The 19,624-nt window shown below is 44.8% G+C and overlaps 1 protein-coding gene across 7 annotated transcripts in view; it reads right to left on the bottom strand.

Moving 5' to 3' along the window:
• LOC147026884 (STAM-binding protein-like) overlaps window positions 1-18,529 on the bottom strand; it is a 30,489-nt gene extending 11,960 nt beyond the window's left edge. The window contains exons 1-7 of one of the 7 annotated variants that reach the window (XM_085882783.1): window positions 18,429-18,529; window positions 14,564-14,802; window positions 14,339-14,414; window positions 13,754-13,846; window positions 13,292-13,637; window positions 2,860-2,987; window positions 1-485 (exon numbers count right to left, since the gene is read on the bottom strand). The exon at window positions 1-485 is cut by the window's left edge and continues 497 nt beyond it. In XM_085882783.1, the coding sequence (XP_085738909.1) occupies window positions 411-485; window positions 2,860-2,987; window positions 13,292-13,637; window positions 13,754-13,846; window positions 14,339-14,414; window positions 14,564-14,802; window positions 18,429-18,521 (1,050 nt within the window). In that variant the 5' untranslated portion in view covers window positions 18,522-18,529 and the 3' untranslated portion in view covers window positions 1-410. The other 6 variants (XM_085882777.1, XM_085882779.1, XM_085882778.1 and 3 more) reach the window with 6 other exon arrangements.
• Between the last annotated feature and the right edge of the window lie 1,095 nt (window positions 18,530-19,624).

Raw genomic sequence — 19,624 nt, 5'->3', positions numbered from 1 at the left:
CGTCGCTGTCCATGTCATTTGCAACCTCCTCCCCCAAATGATGTCGTCTTCTGTGCCGTCCATGTTGGAGATGCAGCATTTCAGAAATGCTCACTTGATGATGTCCAATGGTATCACCTCTCACACTTTGACGATCCAGAAGGTCGACCTTTCTCATCCTCCCGCTCTTGGTGTAGGTCTTCTCCCGACTCATTATCCAGTCGGACCAGCAGAGAAGTAGCCCGTCCTTGAACGGCTTGTTGATGGACACATCAAGGGGCTGCAGGAGCGGTCATCCCACCTGGAATGAGGATGAGATTAGTGTTGGTCCGACGGAGCAGCACTTTGGTGTCGTCGGTCTTGTGACAAATGAACGCATCCAGGCCTAACATGCTTGATCGGTGTTGGTCTGACGGAGCAGCGCTTTGGTGTCAGCAGTCTTGTGACAAATGAACGCATCCAGGCCAAGCATGCTCCGTCGTCGGGAGAGACCGCCATCCGGCCGACTACACAGACATGACAGAAGTAAATGGACACAATGATTTTTAAGGAATTTATTTATTGAACATTTGAAGAACATTTGATCCATTTTAATACACACACTAGTATTTGGGAGACTTGCATTTGCAGATTTCAATGCTTTTACTCTTTTAGGCATACAACTAACAAGTTCCAAAATTTTCTCATGTGGGATTTCTGCCCAGGCTTCCCGCAAAAGGTTCAGCAATTCTGCTCGTGATGTTGGTTTCCTGGACAATATGGCGCAGAGGTGTTCAATAGGATGCATGCCAGGAGACTGACTTGGCCATGGAAGTCACTTGATCCCATTTCTGCCCTGCCATTCTTTGGTCTTTTTTGCAGTGTGGCATGGAGCTCCATCTTCCATGAACAGTGTTTTTGACCATCTGACCAGTGGAGAAGACAGGGAGACATCCATCCTCAAGGATAGAAATGTGTGTCATAAAGTTGATGTTACCAACACACTCCACAAGCTCTGACTGACCAGTGCTCCAGATTGCTCCCAACACTATCACTGAAAAACCACCGTGTTTGACAGTTGGCTGCAATCGGTTCACAGAAAACTCTCGACTGGGAAGTCTCCAGACCCATATGCATCCACTGTCTAAAAATTGAGCAAATTGGGATTCTTCTGAAAAAAATGACAGTTTGCCAAAACTCCAAGGGTCTGTTGACCATCTCGTCAGCCCACTCTTTCTCCTTTGAATGTTGGCTGGTCTAAGAAAAGGTTTTCTCCTCACTGCTCTCCCCATAGTAGCCCAGTTGATGAAGGTACCGCACAGCAGTTCTTGAGCTAATATGGACCTCCTCTGCAACATCTGCTGCCTTGCAACGGGGAGTTTTCTCAATGGACCGGTTGATAGCTCGAAGATATCTTTCTGAGGGTCCAGATGGACCAGAACGATAAGCTGTGGATTCCTTGCATTCGCTGGTGAATTGCACAATCTCCCAATTGACCGTAGAAAGTGGAATGCCAAGGTTCTGAGCTATCTGATGCTGGCTGACTCCACCTTCCGAATGGCCAACAATTAGTTCTCTGAAAATCAGAACGTTTGTGTGCTCCCTGGGTTTGAGGCATAGTTACTTGTCGTACAAGACCCAGGAACTCTTTTCTGCAAAGAAATTGTCAAATATTAGTACAAATCACTGAGTAAAACTGCGTTATACAGAGGAAATGAAGAAATTTAAGGTGTCTATTTAATTTTGTCATGTCTCTGTACTCCAGACCATGTGCACCCAGTCCCTCATCTATCCACCCCTATGATGCTGGGTGGAAACTTGTCTTTGGACATTGTCTTCCTCTTCAACACGACAAAAGCAGGAAGCTTACCACTGTCTGTAGTGCAGGCAAGCATGACAGCGAATCAATCCTTCTCGTGACCAGCAGTATTGAACGTCACATTCTGCGCAAGCTTGAGGTAGGTGCTCCGTTATTAGACTTGTAGCGGTCCTTTCCCTCCAGAGACTGAATAGCATCCATTTACAAGAACGTAACCAGTGCGTTTTCCTTCCAACGGAGGCGGGACAAAAAAGGATGGAGCTGAGAGTGAGTTACGAGAAGTTTGGTGCACGGCTTAACGTGAAGGACACTCTCGCTGTTGTTTTCAATCTTTGCTATATTTGGAGTGTTAACAAAGTTGTTATACACTTGATCTGCAAATGTCCTCGACAAAAACTCGAGCTATTGTGAATAATTCTTCTTTCGATGTGAGACCAAGTGTTCTTTTGTGTTAAATGGTGTTTTCAGAGCCGTGAGGCTCTATATACGCCACGCACCTAAACTCCGGGCGTCTCCGGGGTTTTTTAAAACTTAATTTCTGCACACGATTAACAAAACGCTGTACAAAAATCTTAACCTGAAACCAATTTTCAAAATTTAAATGACAAAATTTAGCTTAACAGCAATTCTGACTGGTAAAAAAGTGTTCATTCGGAATATCATTGAAATTCAGCATTGATCATTTTTAAGACTTTTTTTCCTCGACCCGTGTATTAACCACACCCCCAACTTTTACCTTTTTCGCCGATAAAAAAGTGCGAATTATACACCGGAAAATACGGTAATCATTTATAAAACACCACTGCACTTGTGCTGAAACCAAGAATGAGAGAATGAAAATGAAATTTTGAGGGAGTACAAAACATGAAGCTTGCCATCCTGTTGATAAAACAATGGGAATGTCAAGAGGAAAGAATAGGAACAAAGAGACAGAGTGGGAATGAATGGATGGATAATGGGCAAAATATGGAGGTTTGAACTGGTAAAGAAACACGGGAACATCACGGAGCTCAAGTTGCCAAAATCACCCACGACTGAACACAGCGGGGTGAAAATGCACTTACAGTCACCACAGTGCTTACCATCTTCCCACAGAGGATGCCGCAGGTCTCAATCCCACGTTCCGTGTTCACCACTGCCTGTTCCAGAAATTTGCTATGCAGGTTCCTCGGTACAGTTATACGGCGTAGGCCATGAACTGCATGAACATCTGATGTTGCAACACAACACGTCGATATACACACATTCAACATTAAGTGGACACTGTGACCTCATTCCAAGCATTTTGTTTTTCCACTGAACCTCCATGAGTAAAAGTTTATAAAACCAGAAATAAACCACTCATACCAACTCTCTCTTCCTCGTATGTGGCAATTTCAATTGTCACCATGCAAATTGCCTCAGTGTAGTGTGTTTTTTTTTTTTTTTTTTTCTCTCTCTCTCTCTCTCTCTCTCTCTCTCTCTCTCTCTCTCTCTCTCTCTCTCTCTCTCTCTCTCTCTCTCTCTCTCTCTCTCTCTCTCTCTCTCTCTCTCTCTCTCTCTCTCTCTCTCTCTCTCTCTCTCTCTCTCTCTCTCTCTCTCTCTCTCTCTCTCTCTCTCTCTCTCTCTCTCTCTCTCTCTCTCTCTCTCTCTCTCTCTCTCTCTCTCTCTCTCTCTCTCTCTCTCTCTCTCTCTCTCTCTCTCTCTCTCTCATCAGGCATGACACTTCAGCAAAAGACATCTGAAACTCCATGGGACTGACTCGATCTGTGAACGTTCCAACCCGGATTTCTCCCAATGGCAAATCCTCCCTTCTGGATTTAGTGATGACAAACTTTTCCACAAATGTCTCCTGCTCTCCATCTGCTCCAATTAGTTCATCTGATCAGATGCTTGTGAAAGTCAACATCTCTCTGGCTATTCTCAGAGAGAGCTGCCTCAATGACAGCGAGTCTGGCAGTTTACTCAAGCAGATTGGCTGGGACTGCAAGCAGCATTTCTATTCAGGACTGGTCTCCCATATCTACTACCCCTGATGTTAACTTAGCCTGGGAATTCTTCCACAGTAACCTGCTCTCTCTCATGCACAGATTCATCCCATCTCGTCTTAATTAGCCTACCCTTCTTCCCACCCATGGTACACTGAATCATGTGGTGAGGCAGTTGCTCTAAAACAACTTGCCAACTCTTCCTGAAAGGTTAATCCTCCCGAAGGTAATCTCAAATCATTTCAAAAAGTCTGCAGTAAGTGTTTATGTCAACTCTCAGGAGAGCCAGAAAACAACATCTGTCCAACCTCAAGAATGAACTTTAAAACTTGTCTCCCTCCTCGAAAACCTGGTGGCACCTTGTAAAATCTGTCTCTGGTGTATGTCCCCTTTACATCCCTTCCCTCTCTTCAAATGGCACCACAGCAAACTCTGCTCTTGAGAAGGATGAATGCCTCAATTCTGTGTTTGCTTCCAAATCTTGCATCTCCAACCCCTCACTCTCGGTACCCACCCTTCCCTGTCATACCCAACTGCGCCTGGACTCTGTATTTTGCACCTGATAAGGCAGAGAAGGTTCTTTCAACCCTCAACTTTGACTCTGCCACTGGACTGGATGGCATCAGCTTACATGTCCGAAAAACTTGCTCTGCCGCTCTTGCACATCCTCTCTCTACCCTTCTCACTGTCATTTTCCCTATGTCATCTTCCATCTGCTTGGAAATCCACCAACTTCACTGCATTACATTAAAAAGGTGCAAAAACTGATCACCTCAACGACAGACCTATCTATCAGCTTACTTCCAATCATCAGCAAGGTCATGGAATCCATCATCACAGTTTATATGAAATCCTTCCTTTTCTCCAACAACTTCATTTCAAATCACCAATTTGGTTTCAGACCAGGTCACTCCACCTTGGACATGCTGCTTCTACTCACCCAACAATGGATGGAGGCCCTCAATATCAGACACGAGATCTGGGCCATCTCTCTGGACATATCTCGTGCTTTTGAGATAGTCTAGAAGCTTCCCTTACTCTCCAAACTCTGCCTATGGCATCTAAGATCAACTCCACACATGGCTTACTGACTTCCTCTACTCTCATAGCCAAAATGTGGCACTCAATGGAATCCTTTCATCTCCTCTCCCTCTCAAGGCTGGAGTGCCCCAACTTGATCGCGCTGGATTCGGCAGTGTTCTGGACTCAGTCCTATTCCTGATCTTCAGCATTGATCTCTCTGACTCTGGAAAATCCCATTTATCTGTTTGCTGAAGACTCCACCCTCTGCCGTGGTATCCCTCATTCTTCAGAAAGACAGGCTGTAGCCTCTTCCCTCTCTTCAGACCTTGAAAAAAAAATAATCATAAGCTGGTCAAACACTTGGAATATGTCTTTCAATCCTGACAAATTTCACACACTCACTGTTTCCCTCCAAAAGGACCATCTGGCAAACCTTCCCATCTACTTTCTTAACAATCCTCTTGAGGAAGTTCAGTCATTCAATCTTCTGGGTCTCACTATCAACTACGATCTTTATTGCGCAACAACATTTCAAAGTTGACTTCCAAAGCCAGCCACTGATTGAGCATCCTCCATCATACAAAGTCCTTCTTTGGCACACCTGAACTGCTATCCACCTACCAGGCTTTCATCTGCAGCTTGATGGAGTACTGATTACCTCTGGACTAGCTCCCCTGCCTCACATCTTGCTCAGCTTGACGCCATGGAAATAAAGGCCTTTAAGATTATCGGAATCTTCCACCATGAAGCTGAGTCTGTGGGCCTATCACTTCACCTTCACAAACAGGTCGGTGGTCTCTGTGTTCTAGCGTCACCTTTCTGGCCTTACACTTTCTTCTCTTCCCATGCTTTATCCTTCCCCCCCCCCCCACCCCAGGTTTCTGCAGGGCTCACATGGTACACCATCAACCCCCTTCTGGGGATATTATCTAAATCCAGGATCACTGCTCACCTCCACTTGTTCACACCTCTTTTTTCCCCACCTGTGGAACCAACTTTTTCATTTTCTTCAATCTAATTCTTCCCTTTAGGTCTTCAAGACAGCTGTGCACCATCATCTCAGATCGTTCCTAATCTAAAACTATGATCTTTTCTACCCTCATTAACCCCACCCCAATCGCTTCTCCTTCCAAATTTCCAGTTTTCCCTCTTGAGAGTTCCCTTCTGTTTCCATCTTGTCCACCCCGACGACGGTCATAGCTGTTTCGACAAGACTTGTGCAACAAATGTTAGATAATACTCAAATGCATATTTCTCTTCTTTTGGACAATTAAAAGGCAGTTGGGAAAGAATGGTTTCCAACACAATATATACTTATTTTCAGTCTATTAAGGTGAGAGAAGGAAATGAATTAACCAACATTTCACAAAATGATTAAATAAATGGATGGAATTACATCAATTTTCTAACTTTAGCATGTTTCTGTCTTATCTGATGGTCTTGTTAAGAGGTCATTTGCTTACAACAAATTGGTTCTGGTTCCAGGTTCCTCCGCAGCAAGATGCCACCTTCTCTGCTCCAAGAGTTAATTTTCAAAGCTGAGGATACCTGCTCCAGTGTTTAATTGTCAAGAGATTCACACACGTTTTTATGGGCCGTTGTCATAACCTGCGTTTATGTCTGTTGTCTTTCCGATTTGGTTGCTCCCTAACTTGTTGTCCCATTGTCGATATGTTGCTTCCCACCGTTGCCTTGAGCCTCAAATTCTTAGAAAAATAAAATGCAAACTTGAGGCCACATTACACGTCCGAGTTTTAAACCAGAGATTCAAACAAAAAAAAAACTGTTCCTGGTTCAGGCCATATGAGTCGACATGGTGTGAGAAATAAGTTTCCAAGCTAAATCTGACGGACAACTGAGAAACCCTGGAGCAAGAAACCGTATTTGATGCAGTCGGCATATCTCAAACAAAATACATCACTTTTGGTGAATCTTTTGAGGTAGCTCAAACTGCTCTCCCATATGGACTGGCACAAGAGCATCACATCCAGCTCTCCCAAGTCTGTGGAATCTGAAGCTCAACAGTAATCTCAACACGAGCTCAACGTGGCATCTCTCACGAGCTCAACAGTAATGGCATCTCTCATGAAGCGCAAGACCTGTTGTTCTGATAATCGCAGACAGGTCGGTGGGGGTTTGAGTATCTCGAGCTTATCTTTTCAAGACACTAAAGTTTGGATTACGCCCTGCTAATGGTAGGACAACAATTCATCAAATAACCTTGGTTTTTGTGACATTGTTCATTTGCTTGCTTATTGTGTTCAGCTGTTGCACCATTACCCCACAACATCAGTGCAATGTCCTTTTACACTGCATTACCTTCCTTCTACTACAAGCCTCAATGTTATCTATAAGAAGATGTGTGTGTGTGTGTGTGTGTGTGTGTGTGTGTGTGTGTGTGTGTGTGTGTGTGTGTGTGTGTGTGTGTGTGTGTGTGTGTGTGTGTGTGTGTGTGTGTGTGTGTGTGTGTGTGTGTGTGTTCCATAACTCCAAAACCATAAAATCTAGCAGCCTGAAACTTTGCATGCACACAAAGAAAACTCCAAGGAAGTGCAAGAGTGCAAATTGGGTGTTTGGGTTAATTAAAACACCCCTTTTGAAGATAATTAACGGCCTTATTTAATTATATCCTTTACGAGGTGCATCCTTGGCCACCTCGCGAGTATCTTAAGGCATCCTCGGTTACCTGGCTGGGGACTTAATTCGCTATTTTGTTCGGCCTGCTCAACAATGCCTTGAGTTGGAACAGGCCGCAACGGTTTATTAACAATAAAGCACTCAAAATGTTGTTCCCCCCCCCCCACTTTCCTCACTCATTATTGAATGCCTGTTCATCATAGCTACAAATCGTTGTATATACATCGCTTTTGTCAGGACAATAGTTTTCAAATTAGGAGCTTGGAGCAATTTCATGCGTTATATGATACGATTTTCCACGATCTACTCTCACGGACAAATTCAACTATATAACAAAATATAATTTGAGTTTTGAGGATTGGATCATGTGCATTAATTAACTAAATCTGAAAATGTTAAGAAATCGGCAATGTTCAGTTTTTTGTCATTACCAATCAGTTTGCTTTCGTTTGCCAAGTCACCATTCCTTATCAACCATTTAATTAGAGTGCTTGCTTGAGTGCTTAAACCACTTGCCCAGTGCCCTACAGTCAATAACGGTACAGTTCATGTCCCAATCAGCATGGAGTCGGCAGTTGCTACAAGGAAAAGGTACATGATGAACCAGGTGTGCTTTACCAAGGTTATATTGTTTCTCTTTGTCAGTTTCAAAGCAAAATATATTTGATAACATCCAATTTCTGAGCTGTTTGCCATATTAACGTGTTTTCTAAATTAAAGAGGATTTTTTTCCACCCGTCACACGATTGGCAGCACATCTCTTTGAAATGTCTACAATGCAACATTATTTTTGAAATTTGTTTATTTAAATACAATATGTACTGTAGCTGTAGTCAGTAATCACACCGACTCCAATCATTATATATCGTGTATGTGTGTGTGTGTTTTCAGAAAGCATAACATATTTGCCATGCTAACTCCCCTACCCTTATCTATCTATATATGTGTATATGTGTATATGTGTATATATATATATATGTGTATGTATATATATATATATATCTATATATGTATACATCTATATATATATATATATATATATATATATATATATATATATATATATATATATATATATATATATATATATATATATACATATATACACATATATACATCTCGAAACAGTGCAACACCCTCATCCAACATGTTTCTCTTTCTTGTTTTTCTCTCTCTTTCTTTCAATTTCTATCTCTGGACATATCCGGATGGGAGCTCGTCTCTGGATGCAACCGGAAGGTAGCTCGTCGACGGACAGCTTGGCTCCAGATGCGTCCGGGCTGCGTCCATCTCCGGACATGTCCAGGTGGTGTTTGTCTCTGGGATGTGTTTATCGTGTGATCGGTAGAAAGAGGATTTCAGACATAACTTTGTTTCCATTTTCACTGTTATTCTATGCAGAATCATTTTGATGAGACAGTATGAATTGTAATTAATGCTCCACTGCACGTCTGCATTCCCTTCCCCCACCCCTCTTCACTCTCCCTCCCTCCTCACTCCCCCCTCCCTCCTCTTCCTTTCCCCCTCCACAAATGTCCTCCCTCTCCCCCCTCTTTTTCTATTCCCCTCAGCAAAGTGACAGGTGGTATTTGCTCGTATATAAATAAAAACCAAACATGTCCTCCTATCCCATCACACCATAAACACTGATCTCGATTGATGAACTTTGCGAATTACAAATCATTTTTGTATTTAACTTCATATCGCGTTTAACACACGAGTCTTGCAGCCAATTCTCACTTGTAAAACCATGCGCTTTCTTCAAAAAAGTTAATCCCGTACAACTAATCGCTTTCAAAAGAGGTTGCAATTTTCACGGTCACTCACTATATTTAAGGACACTCGCCGGCAGAAGGGAGAAACTGTGAGGCAAAGCAAAAAGACTTTACAGAGAACTGGAATATGGAGGAATGTGCTATGGTTTGTAGAATTTCTACGTTCAGAGGATTGTTCTCTGTGCATTATAATTCGCAAAAAACTATCCCCACATGTGTGGAATTGCACCCAGGAGTGAAAGAAGTGCCAATAATTTGAAGCCACAACACTTCCGTATGACTAACTTGTATGAGTGGTAATGGAGCTCGACTAATGATGGTATAAAACACTATTCGTCTGAATTAGTTGTGGGTGTGAACAAGGTTCGCATTCAACTCATTTTCTCACAATTTCCTGCTTTGAGGGTCATGTGAGAAATTTTCTACAGCCTCAGCAAGAGAGAAGTCGATGGCACACCATCACAAATCCTCTCACTTCCCACCGAAAGAAAAGTTGAAATATGGAAAAACGTTCCACCAGGAATGACCCAATATCAAATTTTGAGTTTTCCATTTTGACCACTGTGACCCTAAGTCCTCACCCACTCGGACATGAAGCAGGGGTCAAATTGAAAAAAAATCGTTACACATTTCAGGGGTCCCACAGTGTTGATTGCAAATGCAGTTTCATTAACTCCACACTTTTTGAAAAAAAACAAGGGGGGGATATTGTAATTGGCTCCGTCTATCCGTCCATCATGCTATCTCAGTGGTTTTCAAACTTTTTTTAGTGGCGACCCAATTTCAGAACCTCTCCACATCGCGCGACCCAAAAGATTCAAAACCCAATTCATAATATACAAGATAAGATTTCAGATGACACAAGAACATTTACTGTTTACTTTATTCACCATCGTCATGTTTTCATAGACGAGTAAACGGAGAATAGCCGACAGTATCCAAATAGTACAGTTGAATGTTTCAGAAGTTTAGTCCGAATGACATTTAGATATATCAGTGAGAAGGATGAGCCTGTTTTTCAGAAGCCAACTTATCTATTCGTGGATAAGTAGATGACAATGCCAGGATCACATCATGCTCCATTTCTAGGCGATTTCTGTACTTTGTTTTAATCAATACCATGGTGGAGAACGACTGCTCACAAAAGTATGATGAAGGATATGGCATGAGAACCTTAATGCCGTGCCGTAACAGGGTTGGGTACGACGGCAGCATATTGCACCAATGTCGACAACGAATTCGTCCGTGCAAGAGCCTGCGCTCCTGAATCCTGCTGGAGCTGTACAAGGTCTTCCTGTGCTGTATCATCTTCATCAGCAATAGAGTCTAATGGAGCCGTGAAAGGGTCCCGAACCACAGAAAAGGACTGCACATCCAGCTCAGGGAAATAGTGCTCGAACTGTTCAATGAGCGACTGAAGGTGACGTGCTATCTCCCCAGAAAGACTGTTGAGCTCAGTATCATCGTACTGGCAGGTCGTTAGATGCTCCACCAGACGGGGGAAAAGGCTGAAGCACTTAACAGCTGCTTTGACTGCCAGTAATGTTAGAGTCGTCAGAAATCCGCTCATTTTGTCGTGAAAAATCATGAGGTTGGCGTCTTTGCCTTGGAGGGAGCGGTTGAGGACATTGAGACGTTCAAAGATGTCAACGAGATAGCACAGTTCTGACAGCCAAGAGTCCGACTCAAGCAATGCTACCTATGCCATTTTCCCTTGTGTGCGTAGGAACTCCTTCAGTTCATCTTTGAGCTCGTAAACGCGCAGAAGAAGGTTTCCTCGAGATAACCATCTGACGAGTGTAGAATAGTAAATTCTTCTGGTCGGCATCCATTTCCTGGCAGAATAGCCTGAATAACCTAGTGTTGAGGGCGCTCAATTTGATGCGATTCACCATTTTTAGGACTTCTGAGAGCACGCTCTGCAAGGTTTGTGGTAAATTATGAGAGGCGAGCGCTTCTCGGTGAATCATGCAGTGTACCACAGAGGTCTAAGGAGCCACCTCAAGCAATTTAGCCTTGAATCCAGAACGCACTCCTAACATTGCTGGCGCGCCATCTGTTGTAGAACCGAGCAACTTTCCGAAGTCCAGATCATGGTCACGATAAAACTGCTCCACTTTCACAAAAATGTCCTCGCCTTTGGTGGTGGCCTCCAATGGTTTGATGAGCAGAGGCTCATCGACAAGGTTATCAGCCTTGATGAAGCGGACCCAGACGATGAGTTGCGCGTACGATGCGATATCAGTGGACTCGTCCAACTGTATGGCGCGCCACGGCGATTCCTTGATCTTCTGTACGACCTGAGCCGTTACGTCCAGACTCATATTTTCAATTCTGCGTTGGATGGAGTTGTCAGAGAGGGGTATAACTGCCAGTTTCTTCACCGCTTCCTCCCCAACCATCAGAGATACCATGTCCTTTGCACATGGCAGCACAAGTCCTTCCGCAATGGAGTGAGGCTTTTTAGTCTTGGTAACATGGAGCGACACTCGATACGAGGCCTCTAATGCCCAAGAATTGGTCTGATGGCATGTACCCTCTCTGTCAAGACGCGTATTCTTGAGTGCAAGAAGTTTCCTCTCAAAGAATGCTCTCTCCTTATCCTGATAAGGCGCATTTTTTGTAGTCAAATGCCTCTGCAACTTATTTTGTTTCATAGACTCTGGAGAAAGCACTTCGAAACAAATCACACACTGAGGCCTCTGTGCCCCACTTTTATCCACCACGGAGTAAAATCCAAGGTCCAGAAATTTATCCTGGTAAGAACGTTCTCGAGATTTGCTGGTGGCCGGTGCTGCCATCACAAATAAGGTCTCGAGTCATACGTGGAGACGTTAATAGACGTTAATGATAGAGTCAGAGTCTGAGTCTGAGAGGCCGTGGATCAAACCACTAATTTCCCACCAAAATGAACCGCCCTTCAGCGAGCCCGTGCATTGGCTGGATCCCATTCCAAGCGTCATGTTGTGCCGGTTCCCATACTTTGAACGAACCGTTTATATTACATCCCATAAAAGCGAACACCGATTGAAAATAGACATTTTTTTTTGCTGCAAGCGGACGCCCGCGACCCCACAAAATTTGCTCGGCGACCCCACTTGGGGTCACGCCGCGGGTTTGAAAAACCAAGTGCTATCTCCTTATGGGTTGGGCAGAAAAATTCACCAAACTTCGAAATTATGCACATGGCACGAAGGTGCAAGAGCAGTATCATTTTGGCCTTGCCCACTGTGGTCAAAAATGCAATTATGGGCACATTTTTTTAAATGCAAATTTATACGTATAAACATTGGAGGACGCATGAAATATATAACGATTTTTTTAGGATTTGACCCCGGTTCATGCTCAAGGGGGTAGGAACCTAAGTTCACAGACGTCAAAACGGAAAAAAAAATATTTAACTCGAACTTTGATATTGGGTCATTCCTGGTGGAACTTATTGCCATCTTTTAACTTTGCTTTACCTGGGAAGCGTAGGGATTTGTGATGGTGTGCCATCGACTTGGCTCGAATTTAAAATGTGCCCACAAATCGCTTTTTTGGTCTTTGACATTTTGATCTCACCCAGGGGAAGTGGCCAAAAATGATAAAACTCTCACACCTTGTTGCCATGTCGTGATCATTACTACCAAGTTTGGTAAATTTCTGCAAAACCGTTTTAGGAGATAGCGTGACAGACAGACAGAGCAGAGATATGTATTTCACTTTCTTACAGGTCATTTGAATAAGCAACCCCTTCTGGGGGCACTGATCCTCAGCATCATTTATAAATCCATCACATATGTAGGGATCATGGGTAAGTGCATGAACTTTAACAAGCTTTCATCAGGCAGCATACAAATTGCTCCTTTGAGTTTCTCTAGCCTTCGAAGAGATAGGTTTTCATTCATTGCAATTGCAATTTCCTGCATTCATTGAAGTCAGTGTCGCTGTCTCTCACCATTTGGCCTAATCCTATCTCGACCTGTTGGAAAACATTAAATCGCACAACCTCTCAGTATTCATCCCGAGGTGGAAGGTGCCGTCGACCATTCTCTCCTAATGAACTGCCATTTCCTCACCTCTGGTACACACTTCCTAACCACACTCTCTGTGCATGGATCAAAACTTACATTTTTCCCGGCTCAGTGCCACCGGCTTGCAGGATCGGTCAACCACGGGAACTTTTCCAGCTTGGCTGTCATTCCCTGCTTTGATGGTCTGCAGTTCATGGGAGGGTTGTCGATCCGCGGGAATCACTGGCGGGGCTTGAACCCCGTCGACGAGTAATTTGGAGTTTGTGGCAGCTTCGGAGGTCCCGAAAGTGCTGACTATCTCAAGGCGCTCACGCTCCAACTCGCGCCGCCGAAGAGAGTCCTCGAAGGCGCGAAACTCGGCCTCCTCACGCTGCTGCTGGCGCACGGCATCCAGCCGCTGCCGTTCATCCTCCAATGCACGGAAGTGATCCTTTTCTCGTTCCTACTCAACAAACACAGCAGGCAAACACACGATATCTGACTTAATAAGGACAAGTGAACACATGTGTAATGTTCTACGGCATTACCATTTGCATGTAACCCTGTGCACAAGCTTACCTCGTGTTCCAAGTATTTCTGGTATTCTTGGGAGTATTTTGCAATGAGTTTCTTTTTTACTTCCTCAGCAATAGGAAAGACAGACTTAAGCTTCTGCGAAACAAAGGGATGGGACCATGCATGTTATTCTAAGCATTGCATCAAGGACCAGACGTTCAAGACAATGTGAGGGGCACAGTCAACAGAGCAAAATGCATCACCAGATCTAAACTTATTTCAAAGGAAGAATGGTGCAATATTATACCTGCCAATGTATATACCAACATATGCCACCAAAGTAAATGACTACCAATTAAAAAGCAAATGGCTAATTAACAAACCTGCACATCTCATTACTGTCCCAATACTTTTGGTAATATAGTGTATGGAACAAAGGCAACAAAACGTTTAACATCCCCTCCCTGTCTCCCCTTCTCATTCCTTCTCTCCCCTCATAATGTGCACTCAATCATACAAATCATACAAACCCTTCAGCAACGAGAAAGCAATGCTTTCGGAAAGTGAGGATAAGACAAAACTTGCACAACAAAATAATGCTAATGCAAATGTGCTGGGACAAGGGAGAGAGGGTGTGTGTGCCAAGACCTTGGTGTATTCTGCACGGATCTGTGGTGCCACAGACTTGTAGTCACAGTGCTCCGGTAACTTCTCCACAAACAGCCTGGGGCACAGTCGGTATGACGTTTCAATTAAAGAGATGCACATTGGTGATACCTGCCAAAATAATAATAATAATAATTATAATTATAACAACAGTGCGATGCATGTTGAGGCCTCATGCAAACCTCTGGCACGTCATCAAACACGCACGTGATGAATTTGGTGTAGAGAATGAAAGCTTCCTCAAAGTTATCCTCATCCTGATAAACTCCTGCCATGCGCAGCATCTCCTTGCCAGAACGGAAGTAGCGTTGCACGGGAATTCCATCTCTCACTTCCACCTTGCTCCCCTGGTAGCTCAAGCAGCGCACGCGCTCTTCAGGCCGGAAGGCTGACATCGTGTCCCCAACTCCAAATACAAAAATGCAGGCGCTAAATATGGACAGAAGCTGGGAAAAGGAGCCGTGGCAGGATTTCATCAATATATGAAGCCATTAATCACAAACAACCACATCAGTAGCGTTTATTACCTCCGCCACCGAAAAGGGGCGGTGGTTATGTTTTCACCCGTTTGCTTGTCAGTGAATGGGATATCTCAAAAAGTTGTGGACGATTCAGACAAAAATTGGGGGACAGGTTGGGTGTGTGCCAAGGACAAAGTGATTTGATTTTGGTAAAGATCCAAATCTGGATCCAGATACAATAATTTGTTATGACGCCATCACAGTTCATCAATACTTATTTTGGCCCAAAAGCTCTTCAAATAGTGGGTGCATGACCTCAGTTATGTCCAAACATCAAGTAATGTCACTTGATCACACTATTTATCGATAGCTACGTTTTATCACAATGAACAAAACAACTGAGAATCAAGGAAATGGTGAACGGTTTGTAAGTATTAAAAGTCAAATATTTCCCAATTTAGAGGAGGGTCAATACACCACCTTTATCAAGGCACCTGTCGCACCATTATTGGCAATGACGAGACACAAATCACCATGCACCGTCCATCCATTGGGACCACACGATTTGCAGAGCGTTGGTGCTGCCGAAGCAGTCTCCTTGTCTATTGGGTACCATCCTGCACAGGTCGCCACTCCGACACAGGATACCAGAAAGCTGGCACTCATTTTGCCGACCTCGGAAGGATGACAGGCAGAGTCAACCCCACCTGGTATTAATTGAACAGCAGAGCAGGATTTGAACTCAGGATCCTAGGATTCCAAGCCCACCACACTAACCATTAAGCCAACACCAGGCATCATCACGCACCGATGAGGTGGGAAGGCAGGACGCCAGGGCAAGCTATCTTACATACAGTTAAACGTCTCAAATTAAATTTAAATTCTTCATTTTGTTTCCATTTTATTGGAAGATCGAGACGTTCTGAGGGTTGTGCCAGAATGACTCACCGGTTTTCAAAGTTCAATCCATGTATCTATATGTTCTGTGAAATATAATTCTCTAAGGAAGACAAATATAATAATTTTGTGAAATATTTTGATAACACAAATATAATAGACATATTTTGGCAGCTTCCATTCAATGAGAATAAATGGAAAGTGGTCCACTATGAGTAGCGAACCAAAAGTTTGTCTACACCATAGAAAGTGATTCGTGCATAAATGAAATAAAAAAACGAGAACGAAGAAAGAGATTTGGGTGTTTTGTTTGACACGTTTGTCATTCAGCTCTCATGGTGAAGATGCAGTGAGGAAAACGAACGTGAATCTCAAAATGAAGAAAAAAAAAGGATCATTCTCGGCATTGAGGAAGAAAAGGCTGCTCCGATTGTATAAAACAATAGTGAGACAAACTCTTGAATATCGCAACTCAGTTTGGTGCCCTATATACAAGAACGAAGACCGACTTGAGAAAGTCCAACAGAGGGCAACCAGGCTCGTGCCAGATTTCAGACACCTCGAGTACCCTGGCAGACGGAGCACCGAACCTACCGACACTTGTCTACAGGAGACAATAAGCAGAGCTCAATAGAGATACTTAAGATAATGAAAGGAATTGGTCAACTTAATCCCCAGAAACTATCAGGGATACCTCATCGCAGTGGTTGTACCACCCCCCCCCCAGCAAACGCAAGTCAAGGGCCAAATCTTCCAAACTTCCCGGATTTGTCAGAACGTCACGGTCAGAGTGTTGATTGGTCCCCAAGGACCGGCCCGATCCTTATTGTGTGTGTGTCTGTGTGTCTGTGTGTCTGTGTGTCTGTGTGTCTCTGTCTGTGTGTCTGTGTGTCTCTGTCTGTGTGTCTGTGTCTGTCTCTGTCTGTGTCTGTCTGTGTCTGTCTGTGTCTGTCTCTGTCTGTGTGTCTGTGTCTGTCTCTGTCTGTCTCTGTCTGTCTCTGTCTGTCTCTGTCTGTCTCTGTCTGTCTCTGTCTGTCTCTGTCTGTCTCTGTCTGTCTCTGTCTGTCTCTGTCTGTCTCTGTCTGTCTCTGTCTGTCTCTGTCTGTCTCTGTCTGTCTCTGTCTGTCTCTGTCTGTCTCTGTCTGTCTCTCTCTCTCGTGGCCATGACTTCGTGTGGGCGGGGGTACACCATCCTGGACGTCGGGGATCTCTGGGTCACTCCTGGGAGACCGGTCTGCTGTCTCGGTGCCGTCGGCTTGTTCGAGAGAACTGTCCAGGGCTCAACAACGTAAATTTAATCCCCCAGAAATTCTTTAACACGAACGAGAACTCAAGAACCAGATGCCACATCAAGAAAGTGAGAAAGAAGTATTGCACAACTAAAAACAGGCACAATACCTTCTTTGTGTCAGAAGTATAAACAATTGGAATGGGCTGTCTGAATATGCCATAAAAGGAACCTCCATCAACCAATTCAAGGCAGCACTGGGTCCAATCATCTATTAAAATACCAGGCCTTACCAACTGGGATCCAGTGGAGCAACCAGGGGTAAATAAGCATTGCTTCACGTCTCCACATCCAGTAAGTAAAATATAATTAATGACATTTCCCCGAAATTATTCGCATGTTTGGTTGAAAAGTCAATTTCCAGAGGAAGGGATTCGAGTTCGCCGTACTCACACCCACCACATAACATCGCGTCCCGGTTGTGCCTCCCAGACAAGTGGTGGCGTTAACTCTAAACTTACATCCGTGATTCTTCACCTCGAACAAGTCACACGAACCTACGTCACTTCCGGTCACGTGATGGACGCGACGAGTAAGTAAAACGGAATACCGCCTCCTTCACCTTAATGACGTACTCAGACGTTTTAATATCACGTTATAGTTCATCTTTTACTTCACATTCGTTCTGTAGCTCTACACAGTCATTTCATAATTAAAATAAGATAGAACAACGGCCTTGCAAGAAAATGCGGAGTGTACACCACGATGCTGGTTGGCTTCTCCGATTGTTTTTACCATCAATGAAAACAATCGTGAAGAACATTCACAATGAAAGAATAAGTGAATGCTCAGGTGCACATTTCGCCTGCGGAGGTGTGTATACCAATCATCAATTTATTATGTACGCACGGATCGTTTGGATCCATTTTTTTCCTCGCGTTCATTACGCGATGGCCGAGTGAGAGGGACCGAGTGAGAGCGGCCGAGTGAGAGGGACCGAGTGAGAGCGGCCGAGTGAGAGGGACCGAGTGAGAGGGACCGAGTGAGAAGGACCGAGTGAGAGCGGCCGAGTGAGAGGGACCGAGTGAGAGCGGCCGAGTGAGAGGGACCGAGTGAGAGGGACCGAGTGAGAGGGACCGAGTGAGAGCGGCCGAGTGAGAGCGGCCGAGTGAGAGCGGCCGAGTGAGAGGGACCGAGTGAGAGGGACCGAGTGAGAGGGACCGAGTGAGAGGGACCGAGTGAGAGCGGCCGAGTGAGAGGGGCCGAGTGAGAGCGGCCGAGTGAGAGGGACCGAGTGAGAGCGGCCGAGTGAGAGGGACCGAGTGAGAGGGGCCGACTCTTTGGCCTCAACTTACCCCCCGCCATCCCCTCCATGGAATACTTCAAAATCGTCGCCTCAAGTCAACAGTTATAGGTCAAAAATAATCTCGTCATTGGCGGTGGGTGTTCAAAAATATAATCATAAAAACCAATGGGCCGGTGTTACTTGTAGGTCTTGATCCCTGGGACGTCGCACTTGTCCAGACATTGTACTCGGAGATCCTCGTGTGAATGTGTTGTCCAGTCTGTTTCCACCCATATGCCGTATGTCACTGATCCGTCCACACACCCACAGAATCGATCAAAGGTTGTCCAGTGCCCCCAGCCTGTGAAGGTCCAGTGCCCCCAGTGCTATGTGAAATTCCAGTGCTCCAGTAGTATGTGAAGGTCCAGTGCCCCCAGCCTGTGAAGGTCCAGTGCCCCCAGTGCTATGTGAAATTCCAGTGCTCCAGTAGTATGTGAAGGTCCAGTGCCCCAGTACATGAAGGTCCAGTGACCCCAGTGCTATGTGAAGGTCCAGTGCCCCCAGTGCTATGTGAAGGTCCAGTGACCCCAGTGCTATGTGAAGGTCCAGTGCCCCCAGTGCTATGTGAAGGTCCAGTGCCCCCAGTGCTATGTGAAGTTCCAGTGCCCCCAGTGCTATGTGAAGTTCCAGTGCCCCCAGTGCTATGTGAAGGTCCAGTGCCCCCAGTGCTATGTGAAGTTCCAGTGCCCCAATTTGTGAAGATCCAGTGCCCCCAGTCTGTGAAGGTCCAGTGCCCCAGTTTGTGAAGGTCCAGTGCCCCAGTTTGTGAAGGTCCATTGCCCCAGTGCTATGTGAAGTTCCAGTGCCCCAATTTGTGAAGATCCAGTGCCCCCAGTCTGTGAAGGTCCAGTGCCCCAGTTTGTGAAGGTCCAGTGCCCCCAGTGCTATGTGAAGTTCCAGTGACCCAGTACATGAAGGTCCAGTGCCCCAGAAAATGGAAGTTTCCTTTGGGTGGTGTATAGTACAAATAGACCGCTGCCTCGATTGCTCCCGAACAAAACGTGCATGACCTCATTTCCTCTGCATGGATTATAAATTATAATCAAAACGTCCCTTTCTTTCATGATACAAGACTCATTGTTCATTTTTCAAATGTAGGCCCAAGGCCGACAATTGGTGACCACAATGTCATCGGTTTGATTTGTTGAGGGTCGAAGTGTGGGTGGAGGCTGCCAGCGAAGCTGTGCCTTGACGGACAGAGCTACACAACGACAGACAGACAGACAGACTAGACTGGCAGAGAAGATATGCACCGCATTGTATATGATGATCGCCCATTTTTAGCTCACCTGGAACTTAGTTCCAGGGAACTTGTGGGATGCCGCGTCGACTGTCCG

The sequence above is a fragment of the Eptatretus burgeri genome, chromosome 5, assembly GCF_056783735.1.
Source record: "Eptatretus burgeri isolate ZD-2024b chromosome 5, Ebu_testis_v1, whole genome shotgun sequence".
NCBI lineage: Eukaryota > Metazoa > Chordata > Myxini > Myxiniformes > Myxinidae > Eptatretus > Eptatretus burgeri.
The sequence above is the reverse complement of the archived record's forward strand: the minus strand, read 5'-3'. Positions and strand labels throughout refer to the sequence as shown.